Genomic DNA, 20,853 nt, shown 5'->3' on the forward strand with positions numbered 1-20,853 from the left:
GCCCTCTTTTCTAAAATCTTTACACTTAGTATTTTGACTCTGCTCTTCACACTTGAAATAACTTTTATGGAACATACCAGAAGGGAAACTAAGCTACACATATTAAAGAATTTAAAGTGGGAATTGATAAATATTGGCATTTCATTCAATAACTGCTAAGATGCAAAGAACGGACTAGGTATATTGATTGATGTTTCTTTCTATCCAAATTTCCTTTGTCACCATCTGTGAAGGAAAAGCTCTGTCTAACAAACTTTGTGTGCTTAATTTTAATCCAGGGCAAATTTTTATGACTGAGTGATAAACAAAACTGGAGTTCATATTGGAAGCCCCTTTACTACTAACTATAATGATACCAGTGGGCATTACCATTTTTAAAAGTGTAAAAATATCAATGAGCAGACTGTCATTACAGAAACTCATTCTGCATCAAACATATCACCCAAGAGATTGATATTTCATGCTTATAAAACTTAACATAAAATTAAATTGCAGATATTTTCTCACAATCTACTAAAATTATGGCCTAAGGCAATACACTGCTAATATGAAGCATTTGTTCAGCTCTAGTGGACTTATTTCCTATATGATTTATGTGAAAGAAGTCTTCATTTGCCTCTTTGTAGATCTGGCAATGAGGTTTCTGTTTCTTACATTAAATGTAGAAAGTATAGGAAGTTCTTTAAAATTAAGCCAGCAAATATAACACTGAATTATTAATAAATAACAGTGAAATTAATAAACTGGGGGGGGTCCTCCTTTGGTATATAATTATGTCATTTCAAACCTCAGCCATTCTTTCATTATCCAAATGCATTAAAAACATCTAAGTATTCCGTACAGAAAATACATTTTCAATCTTTAGGCCCCAAACCAGAGTGACAGATTTCAAGTGAAACAGTAGACTCTGGTTTTTTCCCCTGAAATCTAGAAGGACCAAAAATAATTTCAATCATTTCACTCCAGAAAGTTAGGGATAATAAAAAAGAGAGTTGTGGAAACAATACTGTATCTTAATCTGTTAGGATATGAATAACTCTGAGACCATGAGGTATATGAAAAGATTAAATTGATTTCAACCTTATCAACCTGATGCATCGTGAAACTTAAGTGTAGCACTTTCTAGCCAGTAAAGTGTTTGCTTATTAGTATGTTTCAGAATACACATAGAAGGAAATAATTTCTTAAACAAACTTTAAAAAAAAAAGCAACTGTGCGTTTAGTTTTATGCTGAAATCTACTTGACGACTTGGAAAATTATCAGATTTTATACCAAAGTATAATAGGCAATTCTTACCTTAAGCATTCAGCATCATTTTGAGGCTTTTCACTGATTTTTATTTTTTCTTCCTCTAGGTACTTGGTAGTACAAACGGCTTCCTTTTTTTTATCTTCAAAACCTAAACAATTTAAGAAAATTCTTACAATCTTTAAAAAATTAAACATAAAGGTTATCTTTATGCAATCATAAGAACAATACTCAATTTTGGTGCTTCATGTAAAATATATGTACTAGTGATTTTTATTTTTCTACTTTAATGTAGCAATTAAAGGCACACACAAAAAAGATCTTAACAAAATTTGTGACATTAAAAATACCAGATCTAACACTGATCAGCTCAGTGCTTTACCTATTCCTTTTTTACATCAATAGCAGCACTACATCCCAATAGGTGAATACATTTTGAAAGAATAATACTACCCTATGGTAGATATATAACAATATTCATCAGCAAAATAAACTAACTCATAAAGGTAATACCTTTAAGCTCTCTCTGCAAAGTAAATAATTCTTGTATCAATTCACTCTTTTGTTTTTGAAGTTCATTTAACTGGCCACTATCATGTTCCACTGACTTCATTTCTAGAAACAAATAGACAAAAACCAAAAAACATAATTTAACTATTTTAAGTTTTGCTTTATGTATGTCAGGAATGATTAAGTTCTTCTTGTGTAGTAAAAATTTAAGCAGTATATGGTCAATTTTAAGTCCCAACAGCTTCCCTTGGCCACATAGGAACTGTTTCTTAATAAACTGACCAGGATTATTTAAGCAACAACTGGATACAAAAGAACAAGTTAGTTGAAGGTTAGACTGCTGAATGAGAATTCAAAATAGTGTCATATTACTAAGTAAACCGAGCTTCCCAATGAAGTTAGAAAACTCTACTCACTTTTTGGTTACCATGAACAATGCTGCTATGAACATTCATGTACAAGTTCTTACGTAGACATATGGTTTCAATTATCTTGAAATACCAGGGAGTGGAATTGTGGGTCATAGGGTAACTCTAGGTGTAACATTTTGAGAAACTGTCAAACTGTTTTCCAAAGTAGTTGTATAATTGTACATTTCTACCAGCAATGTATGAGGTTTCCAATTTCTCCACAGCCTATCCAACACTCTTATCTACTCGTTTATTATAGCCAGGCTAGTGGCATCTCATTGTGATTTTGATTTGCATTTTCCTAATTATTTTGAACGTCTTTCATGTGTGGCTATTTGTATGCCTTTTTTGGATAAATGCCTTTTTAAATACTTTGTCCATTAAAAAAACTGGGTTATTTTTCTTTTTACTGTTTAGTTGTAAGAGTTCTTTATATATTCTGGATGCTAGTCCCTTATTAGATACATGATTTGCCAATATTTTCTACAATTCTGTGGGTTGTCTTTTCACTTTTTTGATAGTGTCCTTTGAAACTCGAGTTTTAATTTTGATGAAGTCCAATTTATCTATTCTTTTGTTGCTTGTGAATACCTAGAAAACCATTTCCTAATCCTAAGTTAGGAAGATTTACAACTGTGTTTTATTCTAAGAGTTTTATATTTTTAGCTCTTACATTTAGGTCTGTGATCTGTTTTGATTTAGTTTTTGTGTACAGTATGAGGTAGATGTCCACATTCATTCTTTTGCATGGGGATATCCAGTTATCCTAGCACCTTTATTTAAAAAGACTATTCTTTTGCAAATGGTCTTGGTATACGTGTAAAAATCAAGTGACCATAAATGTATGGGTTTATTTTTGGATTCTCAATTATATCCCCTTGATCTATATGCCCATACTCATACCAGCACCTCACTGTCTTGATTACAGCAGCTCTGTTCTAAGTTTGAAATCAGAAGTGTGAGTCTTCCAACTCTGTTCTTTTTCAAGTTTGTTTTGACTATTATTGGTCCTTTGCATTTCTATGAATTTTAGGGTCAGATTGCAAAAAGCCAGCTAGAATATTTGATAGGGGTTGTATTGAATCTGTAGATCACATTTAGGAGTATTGCCATCTTAACAATATTAGATCTTCCAATCCATCAACTTGGGATGACTTTCCATTTATTTAGGTCTTCTTTAATTTCCTTCAACAATGATTTTTGTAGTCTTGAACTTTTGTTAAATGTACTCCTAAGTATTTTACTTTTTGATTGTAAATTGAATGTTCTTTAATTTAACTTACAAATTGTTCATTGTTAGTATATAGAAATATAATTGATTTGTATATATTGATCTAATATCCTGCAACCTTGCTGAACTTGTTTATTAGCTCAAATAGTTTTCCGGTGGGTTCCTTAGGATTTCTATACACAAGATCATGTTATCTTCAAATAGAGATAGTTTTACTTCTTCCTTTCCAGCCTAGATGTCTTTTATTTCTTTTTCTTGCCTGATTGCCCAGGCTAAAATCTCTAGCAAAATGTTGAACAGAAGTAGTAGGAGTGGATATTTGTATTTTCCCAATCTTAGGTGAGGAATTTTCATTATTTCATCATTAATAGCATTCACCATGGGTTTTTCATAGATACACTTTATCAGGTTGAGAATGGTCCCTTCAATGTCTACTGTATTGAATTTTTTTTTTAAAACCATGGAAGGGTGCTGAATATTGTCAAATGATTTTTCTGAATCTTTAATTATTTTTATATCTTTTTTCTCTTCACTATATTCATGGTCTTGAGTATATTTATAAGAACAATTTTAAAAGTCTTTCTCTGCTAATTGCATTATCTCTGATTTCTAGAGATGTTTCTATTGACCTTATTTCCTCCTTGCTATGAGTTATAATTGGCTTTTTCACATGTATAGTGATTTTTGATTGGATACTAGACATTGTGTTCACTATTTTCTTGAATGTTTGAATTTTGATCTCTTCCTTTAAAGCATGCTGATGCTTGTTATTTAGCAGGCAGTTAGGTAACATGATTAGGTCCAAACCTTGCTTTTAAGATTTTTTTTAAAAGAGTGTGTCCAGAAGAGCCTTAAGTCTAAGGCTAATTTAATCTTGCTATTAAGGCAGGACTCTTCTGTTTAATGAGATCTTTCTATTCTGACAGGATGGAACATGAATGTCTCCCAGCCCTGTGTGAGCTCTTAGAATTGTCGACCTTATGACTCCTCAGCAGTTTTTCTTCACTCAGCCTAGTGGTTTTCCTGTACGTATGCACAGAGTAATATATAGCCAAAGGCTCAAAGCAAACTCTATGAAGATTTCTGGAGGTTTTTGTCTGTGTAGTTCTTTCCTCTCAAGTACATTGTCCCGAAAATTGCAGCTAACTCAGCCTCCCTGAACTCCAATCTTTGTATCCTCAACTCAATCAGTCCATTCTGCTTTGCTTAAGTTCCCCCTCTCAGTCCTGCTGTCAAAGAATTGCATCCAGGTAAAAAGCTAGGGTAATCATACCTCAAGTGTTTCCCTTCTCTCAGTAATCATAGTCTTGAACAGTCTCTTTTCCTCAATATGTAAAAATAGTTTTTAATATATTTTCTTCAGTTCTAGCTGTTTGTGTTGTGCTTCTTCCTGATTATAAGTGAAAGTTCTCCACATACTATTTAAATTATCCTTTTACTTGTCTATCTCCCATAGTAGACCATAAGCCCCTTAAAAACAGGAGCTTTCGGGCTTCCCTGGTGGCGCAGGGGTTGAGAGTCCGCCTGCCGATGCGGGGGACACGGGTTCGTGCCCCGGTCCGGGAAGATCCCACATGCCGCGAAGCGGCTAGGCCTGTGAGCCATGGCCGCTGAGCCTGTGCGTCCGGAGCCTGTGCTCTGCAACGGGAGAGGCCACGACAGTGAGAGGCCCGCGTACGGCAAAAAAAAAAAACAAAACAGGAGCTTTCATTTATCTTTAAAGTCCAATTCTTGTACAGTGCTTGTCATATATATACAGAACACACAGCATGTGCTCAAGAGAGTGTGCTGAACTGAACTCAAATAAATCATATAATTGAATTAAAAATTTTTATTATCCATGTTTTTGTCAATTAATTTAAAATGCACAGTTCTTTGAAAAAAATTAATAAACTCACATTTATGCTTCTGCTACTTTAATAAATGAATATTTAAAATATAAACATAACTACATGCTAATAATTAAGAGAAGTATTCCAGGATACCATTACAATCCTTAAGAGATTTAAAAAGTGAAACTATATTTTATTCATTATTAACTGATTTATCAGACAGTCTATGATATGATTTATGATTTAAAATATCTTTGTAAAACTTGGCCAAGAGTGATAGAGAAATTTTGGACTTAAACATTCCTGAGGTAGAGAATGTATTATTTTTCTTAGTCCTAACTCTCTAGGCTAAATGGAAAAGGCATGGTTCCAAGACTGTTTCTTCCCTCCCAAAAAATAAGACAAGTGCATCAATTCCTATGACACTTACACAACAGAAAGAATAAACACAATGTTTGTGGTAATAACTTTTTTCCCACTTTTCTACTGCCTCATTTTTTTTTTTTTTTTTTTTTTGCGGTACGCGGGCCTCTCACTGTTGTGGCCTCTCCCGTTGCGGAGCACAGGCTCCGGACGCGCAGGCTCAGCGGCCATGGCTCACGGGCCCAGCCGCTCTGAGGCATGTGGGATCTTCCCGGACCGGGGCACAAACCCGTGTCCCCCGCATCAGCAGGCGGACTTTCAACCACTGCGCCACCAGGGAAGCCCTCTACTGCCTCATTTTAATTTTGTTATTACTTTTATTTTATAGCTTTATTGAGGTATAACTGATGTGGTGATAACTTTTTACTTCCTTCCACTGCTTAAAATCCAAGAAGTTCTAATCAAGCTAGGTTTTATGGCTATGAATATTAAACCAAAGTAAGACAATGAAAATTCATTCCCATCGTTTGACATGTGAGTTGTCTTTCTCATATAACTGCACATACATTGCCTATCTTTAAAGAATACTAGCAAGCAAGGTGTGTCATATGCTTCCTCTTATCTAACATCCAAGAAAAACTGATTCACGAACTGAAAGAAAGAAATAAGGGGGACATTTTGAGAAAAATGTTGTGACAATCATTATAGTCATTATTTTGAAGCCAAAAGTGATGGACCCTTTTATTTATGAATTATCAGATGTTCAAAATAAATAAACATTTACTAATTTCACAGATATATATTGAATACCAAATACCAATGCTTCTAGTTGCTCAGGCCAAAAAAACTTGGAGTCAACTGTTAATGCCTCTCTTTCTCTCACACCCCACATCTAATCCATCATGAAATCCTACTTGTCCATCTTCAAAATTTATCCAGAATCCAAACACCTCTCACCATTTCAATTGCTTACAGTCTTAAACTAAGCCATCATTATCTCTGGTCTGGATTACTGCCACTTTTCCCTAGGTTTCTGTTTCTGCTTTTACCTCCATTAAGTGTATTTTCAACTGAGGCCAAAGAAATCCTATTAACATATGTGAGACCCTTCACTCCTGTGCTCAAAGTTCTCCAATGACTTCTGATCTCACTTGAGTAGAAGCCAAAGTTTTTTGAATGTCCCACAAGTTTTAAATGATCTGAGTTCTTATTTTTAAATTAATTTTTATTGGAGTATAGTTGCTTTACAATGTTGTGTTAGTTTCTACTGTACAGCAAAATGAATCAGCTATACATATACATATATCCCCTCTTTTTTGGATTCCCTTCCCATTTAGGTCACCACAGTGCATTAAGCAGAGTTCCTTGTGCTATACAGTATGTTCTCATTATTTGTCTATTTTATACACAGTATCAATACTGTTTATGTGTCAATCCCAATCTCCCAATTCCTCCCACTCCCCCTTTCCCCCTTGGTATTCATACATTTGTCTCTATTTCTGCTATGCAAATAAGATCATCTATACCATTTTTACAGATTCCATATATATGCATTAACATAAGATATTTGTTTTTCTCTTTCCAACTTACTTCACTATGTATGACACTCTCTAGGTCCATCCACAAATGACCCAACTTCATTCCTTTTAATGGCTGAGTAATATTCCACTGTATATATGTACCACATCTTCCTTATCCATTCATCTGTCAATGGACACTTCCATGTCCTGGCTATTGTAAATAGTGCTGCAATGAACACTGGGGTACATGTGTCTTTTTGAATTATGGTTTTCTCAGGGTATATGTCCAGTAGTGCGATTGCTGGGTCATATGGTAGTCCTATTTTTAGTTTTTTAAGGAACCCCCATACTGTTTTCCATAGTGGCTGTATCTTGTCACCTCTCTGACTTCACGACCTCTCCTTCTACTCTAAAGACATTAGGCTCTTGGGACTTCTCTGGTGGCGCAGTAGTTAAGAATCCGCCTGCCAATGCAGGGGACACAGGTTCGAGCCCTGGTCCGGGAAGATCCCACATGCCGCAGAGCAACTAAGCCCATGCACCACAACTCCTGAGCCTGCGCTCTAGAGCCCTCAAGCCACAACTACTGAAGCCTGCGCACCTAGAGCCTGTGCTCTGCAACAAGAGAAGCCACCTCAATGAGAAGCCCACGCACTGCAACGAAGAGTAGCCCCTGCTCACTGCAACTAGAGAAAGCCTGCACGCAGCAATGAAGACCCAATGTAGCCAAAAATAAATAAATAAAAAAATAAATAAATTTAAAACAACAACAACAACATTAGGCTCTTTGTTTTCCCTCAAAATCAGATTAGGCACAATCTCCCTTTGTAGGCTTTATATCAGCTATCCTGCTGTCTGAAATGCTCTTCCCCTAGATATTCATTTGGCTCATTCTCTTACTTCTTTCAGGCTTTATTCAAAACACACCTCATCAGTGAGGCCTTCCCAGGACATCTATGTAATATTATAACACACACACATGCACGTCTGTGTGCACACACACACACGCATACACATAACGTATCCCTAGAAGGTGGAGAACCACTAGGTTGTGTAGGGCTGGCAAAACAAGTTGAGGAACTTGGTTTGCTATGTTTATCATGATATTTTAAAACATAATGTAACTAAATTAAGAGGCTCATAGTAATAGTCCAGAACTAGTAATTCCTTCTAAAAATATACGGGTGTTAATATTTTGGCAACTTCAAGGGGTAAGGATAGCATCCACATCTGAAGTTAAAAACTAATAAATCAAGGAAGATATCAGACAGTGGAAAGAAAACTCTAAGTAGCAGAAAATAATAAAATAGCTATGGAGAGATGAAGATGAAGATTATTCAAAACCCAGTGTAACTGGCTGACTAACCATAGTTATGGTCTAAAAGCTCAATGGGAAAGGTCAGAGGGGACAGCCAGCAGAAGGAAGAGAGAAAGAAAAATCAAGTATCAGGAAATAACAGATATGGTGGCACAAATTAGAAAAGGGAATGCAAGAGCAACCACTGACGGGACGGAAGACAAATGGAAACTAAAACTGCTCTGAGAAGAAAATGGCTCTAGTATGCTTAAAATTTGAGTAACTCCTTTCTCCACCAGCACCAACAGGGAGAAACAGTCACCATAAACAGTTTCACAGGTGAATTCTTTTGAACCTTGAAGGAGTTGATAATTCTAGTATTTACATTTTTTCCAGCTGGAGAAAGAAGAAAGCTTTTACATTCTTTCTGTTAAGTCAATATAACACACACAAAAAGATTAATCTCACTTATAAATACTGATGCAAAAATCTTAAAGAAAACATTAGAGACCACAGCTAAGTAAGGTTAATAATAGGATATTTATTAACAAAGTTCACTATGTTAATAGATTAAAGTGGGAAAAGCATATATGATCATCTCAAAAGGGAGAGGGTAGGGAGGGAAAGAAAAAAGAGGGGAGAGAGAGAGAAGGAGAAGAAAGAGAGAAAGTTTCAATCTGGTGTCATGATTAATAGTAAAACTCTTTCTAAGATGGAGACAAAAATCCAGACGCCATAATGGAAAAGATTGATGAAGATGACTGCAAAAATTTAAACTTTCTATATGGCATTCAGACATATGCAGACACACACAGAGACACATACATACATACTACAAGTATAGTCAAAGGTAAACAATAAACTAGGACACAAATTTATGACACAGGGCTAACTTCATTAATTTACAAAAAGCTCATATAAATCAGTAAGAATAAAAATACATAAAGATGAACAAAGAATATTAACAGATTGTTCACAGAAAAAGAAAAATATAAATGGTCAATAAATTCAGATAAATTCAACATAGTGAATAATCAAAGAAATGCTAATTAAACCAACAATGAAAATAACATCTTGACTTGTCAGATTGGCAAAGATTAAAGTCATTGATAATGCCCAGATTGGTAATGGTAGGAGATAATAATTTAGGAAAACAGGCACTTTCCTATGCAGTTGGTAAGAAAATTAATTCAGTGCTATAAGGAGTGTAATTTAGTATTAAGTCTCTTAATATTTCCCTTTGATTTAGCAATTTCATTAGTAGATTTTTACCACACAAATACATTCATAAAAGTACAGATAACATACTCAGATTATTAGAGGCCCTTGTCGTTGTTCATGTAGGTTGTTTCTTAACTTTTATTTTTATTTTATTTTGTTTTCTTCTTGAATCACCACCAGTCCCACCACCTGTGTACTGTTACCCATCTTCACTGGGAATTTAGCTTCTTTCTGTAATCTTCAACTCTACCTCCCTACTGGCTCCAATCCATCAATATTTAAATATGTTCAAATATCTCCCATTTCAAAAAAGAAAAATGAAAAAAGGACAATCCCACTTTCCCACTAAAATCCCTCCCCTGACCTCACATCCTCCTGGGTTACTGGACTTTCTATCTTATCTGCAGAGAAACTTCTTCGAAGACTTACCTATGCTCATGGTCACAAATTCCTCTTCCTCACTGCTCAACTCATTACAACCCGGCTTCTGCCCTTCTTTTCTAATTATCTCAATCTGTTGCTTTTCCTAAAGATCACCAGGGACATCCAACTGCTGCTTCTTAGTCCTTATGGTTGACGGTTTGGCAGCTTTGCCAAATATTCTCAAATACAACCTCAAATACTCTCTCCCCTAGGTGATCCCAACTTCACAGAGCAATGTATCCTTTCTTGAATGTGCCTAAGTTTCTCGAAGCTCTTTCTCACACTCTGCTGGCTTTCTTCTTCTTGAAAGTCATGGTGTTACTCAGAGTTCTAGTATTTTCTTTCAATACGTTCTCCCTGGGTGATTCCCCAAATTTAATAGCTCTAGCCCAAACCTCTCTCTGAGCTCTTAAGTTAAATACTATCTGACATCTAGACCCAAACCTCTCATTTAGCTAATACCTATGACACTTCAGATCTCAGTCTGAAAGTCACTTGCTCAGGTAGTCCTTCCTTAACTACCTAGTCCAGGTTAGGTTCCCTTACATGTTCTCATATCAGTTTGTACTTCTCCTTTTGAAGCAGTCATCAATTTATAATTATCTAATTTATACTGTTCGAGATAGAGCATTAAACAAAACGAAGTACCTGCCATTATGGAGATTAAATTTCATATGGAAACCCTAGAGACATTTTGAAAGTATAAAGAACCAACAGTATCAAGCACCAGAAAAGCAAATCTGTTAAAATAAATTCATATCTCTGAAAGAAAGAACACAAAATAGGGGGCTCCTACATTATTTGTGGCATCAAGGACCTTTTTTCTCTATCATTTTTATAGAGGAGTTCCCTTCTATTCCTGGTTTTCTGAATGTTATACAGAACTGTACGATACACTTACCAGGCCCCCTTTCCATTTCTTTATGTTATAGTTGTCATATATGCATATGACATACATGTATACAAATTGCCTCTACATTCGTTATAAACTCCACAAGACAATATATTTTTTGCTTTAAGAAATCTTATGTATTTTTTAAAATTAAGAGAAAACATAGGTACTTGTATTTTATTTGCCATTTCTGATTATTTTAATTAAGATATGAGTTTGTCTCTGGTGTCATTTTTACTTCTACTTGGAGAGCTTCCTTTAACATTTCTTGTTGTTCAGTCATGGTGGCAAAGAATTCTCTTAATTTTCCTTTACTTGAAAATGTCTTTATTTTACCTTTTGAAGGATTTTTCACTGGATATAGAGATTTACTTTTCTTTCAACACTTTCATTATTCCACTATCTTCTTGACTTCATGGCTTCTAGTGACAAGTACATGGTCATTTGATTAATTGCTCCCTGTTTTCAAGATATTTTTATCTTTGGCTTTTCAACAATTTCACTATTATTATGTCCCTAGGCATGAATTTCTTTGAATTTATCTTGTTTGGATTTGCTGAGCTTCTTGAATCTATGAATTAATATTTTTCAGCAAATTTAAGACATTTTCTGCCATGATTTCTTCAAATATATTTTCTGCCCCACTCTCTCTCCTCTCTCCTTCAGAAACTCTAATTATTTGCATGTTAGACCTTTCGAAATTGTCCCACAGGTCCCTGAGTTTCTATTTTATGTTTCAATTTTTTCTCTCTTCTTCAGATTGGGTAATTTCTATTAATCCAGCTTCATGTTCATTGGCTCCTCTGTCAGCTCCATTCTGCTATTAAGTGACATTTTAATTTCAGATATTGTATTTTTCAGTTCTAAAATGTTCATTCGATTCTTTTTTACATTTTATATTTTTCTGCTGAGATTACCTATCTTTTCATCTATTACAAGTGCATTTTTCTTAACTCATTGAGCATAGTTAATAAAGCTGCTATCAAGTTTTTAACTCCAATATCTAGATCACTGTGGTTTTGGCATCTCATTATTTTCTTTTGACATTAGGGCATGTTTCACTGATACTTCACAGGTCAAGGAATTTTGGATTGCATCCTGAACAGTGTGAATATCATGTTGTGGAGATTTTGACTTTTTTTAAAATAACAGCCATCCTAAATGGGTGTTAAGCAATATCTCATTGTGGTTTTGATTTCCATTTCCCTAATGACTATTTAGGTTGAACATCTTTTCATGAGTTTACTGGACATTTCTTTGGAAAAATGGTCTATTCAAATCCTTTGCCCATTTTTTAACTGGGTTTTTTTTGGTTTGGTTCGGTTTTTTTGGTGTTGAGTTATGGGTTTTTTTTTTAATATTCTGGGTATTAATCCCTTATCAAAGATATGATTTGAAAATATTTTCTCTCATTCTGTGGGTCGTGTTTTTACTCTCTTGATAGTGTCCTTTGATGTACAAGAGATTTTAATTTTGACCAAGTACAGTATATCTATTTTTTCTTTTATTGTCTGTGTTTTCAGTATCCAAGAAATCATCACCAAATGCAATGTCATGAGGTGTTTCCCATATGTTTTCTTCTAAGAGCTTCATTATTTTTTTAAGTTTACAACTTTGATCCATTTTTAGTTAATTTTCATACATAGTGTAAGGTAAGGGCCCAACTTCATTCTTTTGCATGTGGTATCCAGTTTTCCCAGCAGCATTTGTTGAAAAGATGGTCCTTTCCCATTGAATGGTCTTGGCACCCTTATCAAAAATCATTTGACACAAGGGTTTATATTTGAGCTCTCTATTCTATTCCATTGTTCTATATGTCTGTCTTTATTCCAGTATCACACTGTTTTGATTACCACAGCATTTTACTAAATTCTGAAATCAAGAATTTTGAGTCCTCCAACTTTGTTCTTGTTTTGGCCATTTGGGATCCTTTGGGATTCCATACAAATTTTAGGATGGGTTTTTCTATTCATGAAAAAAATGCTGTTAGGATTTTGACAGAGATTGCATTGAATCTATAGATTATTTTGGATAATAATACCATAGTAGCAATATTAAGTTTTCCAATCCATGAACATGGGATAGCTTTCCATTTATTTAGGTCTTCTCTAATTTCTTTGAGTAATGTTTTATAGTTCTCAGTGTACAAGTCTTTAATCTCCTTGGTTATTTTTTTTCTAAGTACTTTATTCCTTTTGATGCTATTATAAGTGGAATCTTGAAAGACTGCTCTTTGCTAGTACATAGAAATGCAAGTAATTTGCAACTTTGCTGTATTTATTAGCTTAAGCTGTTTGTTTTGCTAGTTTGTTTGTTTTGTTTTTTTTGTGGAATTGTTAGGTGGTCTACCTATAAGATTATGCCATTTGGGAACAGAGATAATTTTACTTCTTCCTTTCCAATTTGCATGTCTTTTGTTTCTTTTTTCTGCCTAAATGATCTGGTCAGAATTTCCAATACTATCGTGAATAGAAGTGGTCATATCCATGACCTTTTAAAGAAAGGTAGTTTTAGAGTATCTCCTAAGGTTAATACCTATTTAAACTTGTGTTCTACACCTGTGATCATTAAATAGCAGCAAACATGAATATTATCTAAGGGACTAAAAAAATTATGTTCCATATCCTGATTCAATAAATCTGACATGAGACTCAAGCATTTAATATATTTTTTTAAACTTCCCAGATGTGTGCCTATAGTTAAGAACTTCTGTCCTACAATCTCTACCCAAAGCAATTTATCTCTGAGAACCTCATTTCCTTCATCTATAAAATTAAACGAATTAAAAACTATAATCCCTATATTTTTAAGGATTTAATTATGTTCCCGGTAGCATTCTATGTACTTAAATATTATTTCATTGAATCCTCACAACAACCTTGTTAAGGTCATTATTATTATCCTCCGTCTTTACAGATGAGGAAACTGAGGCAAAGAAAACTTAAGCATCTTGCCCCAAATCACATATTACTCTCTGCTGGTTCTCCCCTTGCCTTCTTTGACATCTCTGTCTCATTCTTCTTCTCCTCCTTTCCTTAAATGCTATGCTTTCCCAGTTTCTGTCTTTGGTCTTTGGTCCTCCTCTATGTTCCCTCTACATGTTCCCTTTGAATTATGTCACCAACTCCTCTGTATTCCCAAACCCAATACTCTAGCTCTGATCTCTCTTATCAGCTTCACAACCAAATTTCCACCTGCTACCTGGGCATTTCCACCTGTTTATCCCATAGACATCTCTAACTAAAACTACCTGAAATAAAACTTAATCTTTTTGTCCAGAAAAGGCTATAGTTCACCTCCACCTCTGCTCTTCCTCCTGGTACCATATTCTACCCAATCTCTTAAGTTTGAAAACTGTGATTCATGCTTGACTTTCTATATATCTGTTTACATTAATCAGTGATACAGTCCTATCATTCTTCCTAAACATCTCTTTAATTCATTGTCTCCTCTCTTTGGTAACTTTTTTAGTTCAGGATCTTATCACAAACTGCAATAACCTGTATACTACTGTTTCTGAAATGAAATTCTCCCCACCTCGCTGTGTAACCGTGTTTCCTAGTTTAAACTGGATTGATGGTAAAATGAGGATCACAGCAACAGTATTACCCTTATTATAGCTTCTATCACATTTTACTATAAACATTTGCTTATGGATTTGATCCCTTCACTTTTTAGTTTTACATCTCCAGGACCTAAAAGAGTAGCTAACACACAACAGATAGTAAACAGATTTGATTGCTAAATAAATGACCAATGCTCATGTCACATCTACTTCTAAAGAATTTGAGACTGCTCACAATAAAAGATACATACCATTAAGATAAAAGTAAAAGAATAGCTATGCAATAACCCAATTTACTTATGAAAAAGTTAGATTTCTGGAAAAACCATTAATTCAAAATAAGTTACTTTCAATAATACTAGATAAATGAGGTGGTACTATGTATTCATACCCATTTTCAGAATGTTTGCCTCGTTTTCTAAGTCAGATATTTGAATCTTGACATTTTCTTTCATCAAAAGCTCTCGTTTCTTTGTTATTTCATACTCATTATTGAAGTCTGTAATTTCCTCAATAAATTTTTCTTCCTCCTCTGTCACTTTTCTCTTTGTAGCTTCCTGAAAAATGGAAACAAAGGAACAAATATAGGTATTAATTGCAACAATATTTTTCCTTAGTGATTTAAAATGCAATCATTTGGAAATATTAACAACAAAATAGAAAATTATACTTCCTGGGATTAAAATGCTTTACTACTCCAGCAATATTCATTAAAAAACTGAAGTTAGTACATAGTAACAGCCAACTATATTCATGTGAAAGATTTACCCTTAATGTTTTAGGACAATTATTGAGGTAGAAATTCTACCACCCATCATTATGTTTGCATTTGTTTGTGAATTAAACTGACAGCCATGTATGCCATTTTTTCATTGCAAAATGGGTGGTAAAATAATTAAATGACCAAAGTTGAAAATGAAAGTCTACACGCAAAGGAATTACTGTCTTACAGGATAAAAAAGAAAACAAAAAAGGAAATCCAAGAAAACCTTTTAAAATTTAGACAATAAAGGTAAAATTATATATTCATTTCAAATTCAGTTCTAAATAATAGCTACATTTCATGCAATGTCAATATGGAGTAGAAATAAGAATTTACAAAAACTTTAAACAATGCTAGTACCTAAACTTTTTGACAATGGTAGAACCTAAACATTACTACATTTTCCTATTTTTTTTCTAAGAAATGTAACTAATTATAAGCTACATTTGGAAACTGGCCATGTCATTCATAACCATTTGGTGGTTGATTCTGACTTTAGATATATATTTTTAATATTTTAAAATGCATTTTTTTCAAAATGTCAGTTAGTTACAAATCATATTCCTAAACTGTCCTTATCATTTAAAACTACTGAGTCTGTTGGCTCTGATTTATGATAAAAAGATAAACAAAATCTATCTTTTCACCCACATCCATTAATATGCCTAAAGTGTGAACCTCTCTGCCTTTCAAAAGCATTAAAACCAAGGTCTTGAAGCCTGAGCAATTCAAATCAATTTCACTATTTCTTTTATGCTTATTACAATTGCAAATAATTTCTATTCTGCATGCTGCCAATAAAATTCTTTCAAACTATATTACTCTACCAACTGGTTTAAAATAGCACTTAATAATTTTCCATATCTGAACAGGACTATCTGCCAATATGCATACGGATAATTTTTTCTAAAAGTACACCTAAGTATATTTTAATACTTTTTGATAGAGTTAGTGAAATAAATTTTTCTAAGTGGCTGGAGACTTACAAACGTTTGGAGAAGCATATTCCTTTGGCTTGTAATTTCACTGCACTGTCTTTCTAAGGCATTTTCATGAGTTTTCAAAAGCTGTAAGAGGAAGGCTTTTTCAGAAAACTGCTGAATCTTTAAAGTAAAAAAAACAGAAATCAGAATGAAACAATTAGACATCTTAGGGTACCTCAGTTAATAGAACAGATCTGTATAGTATAAAATTTTTACATTAATCTTTAAAATGCAAAATAAAATTCACATTAAACATCTTACTTTATATGCTCTATCTTAAATTATTTTATAAATGCTTTATAATTATAATTTTTATAATCTCTTCCCCTAATAAGACTATAGGCGCCTCAAGGGCAGAGAATATGTTTACTTTTTCCTTTCTAATACCTAGCACATTTTGTACCTTAGGTACTAAAGCTTTTTGATGACACACATTGAAATCTGCTTTAAGACAGCTTGTTTTAAAGAACAAATTTCTATTCTCATCACTTACATGAAAGATATGGATGAATAAATCATGAATAATCAAATTATGAGATAAAATCTAAAAACCACAGGCAAAAACCTAGTCCCATGACTATAGTTATACCAAATAAAACACAAATCTGCTAAAGTCTTCAAATGGGTTTTGAGAACTCATTTTTTATTTTAGTACCTCATTTGGTTCTAACTAGCAAAGCATAAAATAAACATTAATATTAGATATGTAACTGTTATTTCATTTGGGCTGTAAAGAATAGCATCTCTTGAGACCATGAACATTGAAATGAAAGTCAGGAAGCTTTAATATATAAAAGCTAAAAATGATGCCAGACTGGAAATAATCTTTCCACTACATTCAGTACTGGCCCTCATAAGAAACCATCACTTCAAATCTGGGGCTGTTCCCATCTCCACAGAGAAAAGGAAAAGGAAATAAATTCAACTGAAATTGCAGAAAGCATGATTTATGTTAGCTGTTAAGAACTTCCTCAAGGTTAGAGACAGGTTGTGAAATCTCTGTCCCAGAAGATATTGAATAATAAAGAGCTTAGGAATAGTTTAGTCCAGAGGCAAAGGGTTGGCCTAAAAGACATTTTGAAATGGTATGGCTAAAAAGCCCTAGAAATACTGGCATTAAAAAGAAAGCAGCTGAAATAAAACAGAAAATATGATCTTAAATTTATTTAATATCATAGCCCATCTGCCCATACCTTCAGCACTTGGTGCTGATTTCATCAACTTTATCTTAAGAAAGACATCAACAAAGATTAGAAAGGTGCAATTTACATGACCAAAGGAATTCAGAAAATACTTTCAAAATTGGGGGAAGGGAGAATTGGCAGTTAGTATTTTACTGTCTGAGAAGACAGAAATTAGAAAACATATGGTCTGATCTATAAAATTATATAGAAACTGGTAACAATGGTGAGCAAGAGTATGATCATGAATTTTATCACATTTATTTTGAATAAGAAAATACTTCTGCGCTATTTAGTATATATTATATAAATGAGAATAAAATGAGTTCTAGAGAAGTAACAAAGGTTATATAATTAATTAGGGGCAAACCCAGGACTAAAATTCAGGTCTTCTGACTTTATTCCTTCTAAATCATGATACTAATATGTAAATATTAGAACTATTTCAAAGTAGTAAAAAGATACTTTTGGTACTAAAAAGGGACTTCAGTCTCTGACAACAGCATAAATTGAAAGTATGTAAGTTTAAGAGACAGAAAAATTACCAAATACTAGGTCCATCAGAATTTATGAGAAAAGGTTGCTTGCAGTATATTCCTAACTCTCAGAGTTGCAATTATGAACAATACCATGAATGTTTACAAAAATGCTTTGAGACCAAATATCAGGCTGGATAAATTTTGGTTTAATCCAATTAGGTATTTCATGTAATATGCCTTTCAGAATCAAAATTCCTAAATTCTGATTCTGTTTCTACCACTGATCTGTAGTCAAACCTGCATTGAAAACCAAAAATGGAGAAAATATTATTTATCAAACTAAGGAATTTTAAAATAAGACAAGCAAATTTATCACTCGAATTCACAAAAGCCTTATGTTAAGGACTCAGAAATTAAGGTGCTCTGTTTCCAGCTATCACTAAGACCTATAATTATCACTGAGCTCATGTCTTCTTTCTTAAAAGGAAAAATAACAATTATTAAGGAGAGATATTAGACATATTGGCATTTAATTGGAATGTTTTACCATAACCTGAAAAGATGAAACCTATAAACCCCAAATGAAAATCAGACTGCTGTTCAAAAGATCTATAAGAAGGGTAGCGCTATAATTTTCCTCCTCCCTAAAATTCTATGTAAATTATCCATTTTGAGGTCTTTTCTACTTTTTTGTTTTCATTCTTATTATTGGTGTACTCTTCATTCTTACTGTTTTACACTCTGTCTTTATCTTTTACTCACATATTTTCCTCTTTTAATCAAGACCTAAAAAGCCCCAGAGAATCAATAACTACAGAAAGATTACAGTAACATTAATTTTTAAATTTACTTAGGATCTGTGATGAAAACATTTAATGCATAATGGAATTGGCAAGTAGGGAAAAGAGAGTAATAGAGAAAGAAGCAGGACTTTGGAAAAGCTCAAGTTAGGAAGGCCAAGAAAGAATAGATTGCCTACGCTGACTCACAAGTTGAGGAAGGCAGTTAAGTTATGGTTGCAGAAACTACATGGGGTCTAATATTATTAGACCTTCTATTTTAATGGAACTAATGGGACAAACGCCTTAGGATTTATCCAGTTCCAATCTACTGTAAGTTATTAACTCTCACTACTAAAAAAAGCTTTTCAAGACCACCTATTTGCAGAATGTGTTTCTCATTGTTCCTTTTGTTCTTCCTGTTATCACAACTCATTTCTTAAATTATTTTTCACATTCTTGCTTTTGAAAACCAGACCTACTTATGTATAAATATTCCAAATATAACCTGAAGATGTTGATAGGATCACAAGATGAGGTCATTTCACAGAATAAATTATCATCAGAAATCTCTCTCACCTTTGTTTTGTCTCAAAAGTGATGGGTAGGAATCAGAATTGGGAAGATACTAGAAGAGATGTAAAATTGTGATTTAAAAAGATATTTTTGAACTTATCTGAGTCAGGTTTGAATTGAGGCACTATCTTATATCCATGGTAGCCTGGACATCCATGATAAATAAAAACTTAAGAAACTACTGGCTATATCTGCTAAATTACCCAGGGATCTCAAGGGGCTACAAATGATAAAAAGAAAAGGATGGAAGGTTCAAATTTCTCTTTCTAATCTCTTTCCTTCCTCTGACTACAAATGAAATGAAAATATTTGCACGCAGCCTTAAAGTTATATGCTAGAATCAAATAGCCAAGCGTTGTCAGAAAATATTGCTGTTTTGGAAAATTTTAACTATAACAGTGCCAACACTCTAGTTAATTTTACTTCTCTCAGAAATAAACATTTCTTTTTCCCTTTCCCTGTCCTATTTTTCCTGGGATATTTGATTTTTCAAAAGAGCTTATAGTTTCCCCAGTCAGCTGACTTATCTGGTCAACTAGGTCAGTTTTCAGCATAGCCATGATTTGTGACTCTGCACCACTCTTGCTGCTTGGGCACCCTTAGGTATTTTTCTACCAGAATAACTTGAAAGTTGAGAATGACTGAGGATTTGAAGTTAATGTTTGGGTCCAAGTAAGCAAAGTACAATCTACACTTTGTTGTGGCTGCTGTTGCTTAAAATAATTTCAGGCTTTAGGAACTGGTATTTTGCTGACTAAATGCTCTGCCCAAGAGTAAAACAGGCAACACTACAAATGAAAACATCATGAAAGTTAGGCAGAAGATTTCACATTCGTAATCACAGCAACTGGGGAAAGAATGCGTTTGTTATATGATAAAGATGTTTCAACACTAGAGTACATCAATGAATACTGTATCAATTGCAGATATTAACTTTTTAAAAAATAGATCTATTTTTTATAAATACATTTCTTAACCACAGATGCAATGCTTAAAGAATAACTCACTATGACACAGTAATCCTAATATAGTAAGCAAGGAAGGTTCAATATTAGTAAATATTACTCCTTTTAATGGCTCATAAGGCTTTACATGATTGCACTCTTATTCCCTCTCTAATCTAATCTTCTACCAGTTTCCTCCTCAATCACTCCTCTCTAGCCACACTGGCCTCCTTGTTATTCCCCGAACATCCAGCCTCACTCTCTCCTCAAGGCCTTTGCACTGGATATTCTATGCCTGGAAATCTCTTTCCCCAGATTCCTCATGGTTCATTCCTTCATCTCAGTCAAGTCTTGGCTCATCTCTCATCTTTTCATTAAGGATTATCAGGATGCCTGATAAGACCACTGCTATTTACGTCTGTTCTGGCAGTTCTTACTAATGCAATATGTCAAGAATAGGAACAAGAGATAACAATTATTTAAAAAGCTGGCACACAATTCTCACTCTCTCTTTTGTTTGTTTGGGCAAATGTGATTACTGTGTACCTAATAAATCCAAGAAAATCTACTGAGAAACTTAGAAATAGAGAAGAGGTCGTTAAAAAGGTTAGTAACAAAATAAATACCAAAAACTA

The 20,853-nt window shown here is 33.8% G+C and overlaps 1 protein-coding gene across 1 annotated transcript in view; it reads right to left on the bottom strand.

The window, feature by feature from the left end:
- CCDC172 (coiled-coil domain containing 172) overlaps positions 1 to 20,853 on the bottom strand; it is a gene marked incomplete at its 5' end in the record, with an annotated part of 43,379 nt that overhangs the window by 8,205 nt on the left and 14,321 nt on the right. Inside the window, 4 exons of the mRNA XM_082853941.1 lie at positions 1,298 to 1,400; positions 1,763 to 1,864; positions 14,905 to 15,070; positions 16,263 to 16,379. Of these exons, the coding sequence (XP_082710067.1) occupies positions 1,298 to 1,400; positions 1,763 to 1,864; positions 14,905 to 15,070; positions 16,263 to 16,379 (488 nt within the window). The remainder of the gene's footprint in view (positions 1 to 1,297; positions 1,401 to 1,762; positions 1,865 to 14,904; positions 15,071 to 16,262; positions 16,380 to 20,853) is intronic.

Source organism: Leucopleurus acutus (genome assembly GCF_964270905.1).
Source record: "Leucopleurus acutus genome assembly, chromosome: 14".
Classification (NCBI taxonomy): Eukaryota; Metazoa; Chordata; class Mammalia; order Artiodactyla; family Delphinidae; genus Leucopleurus; species Leucopleurus acutus.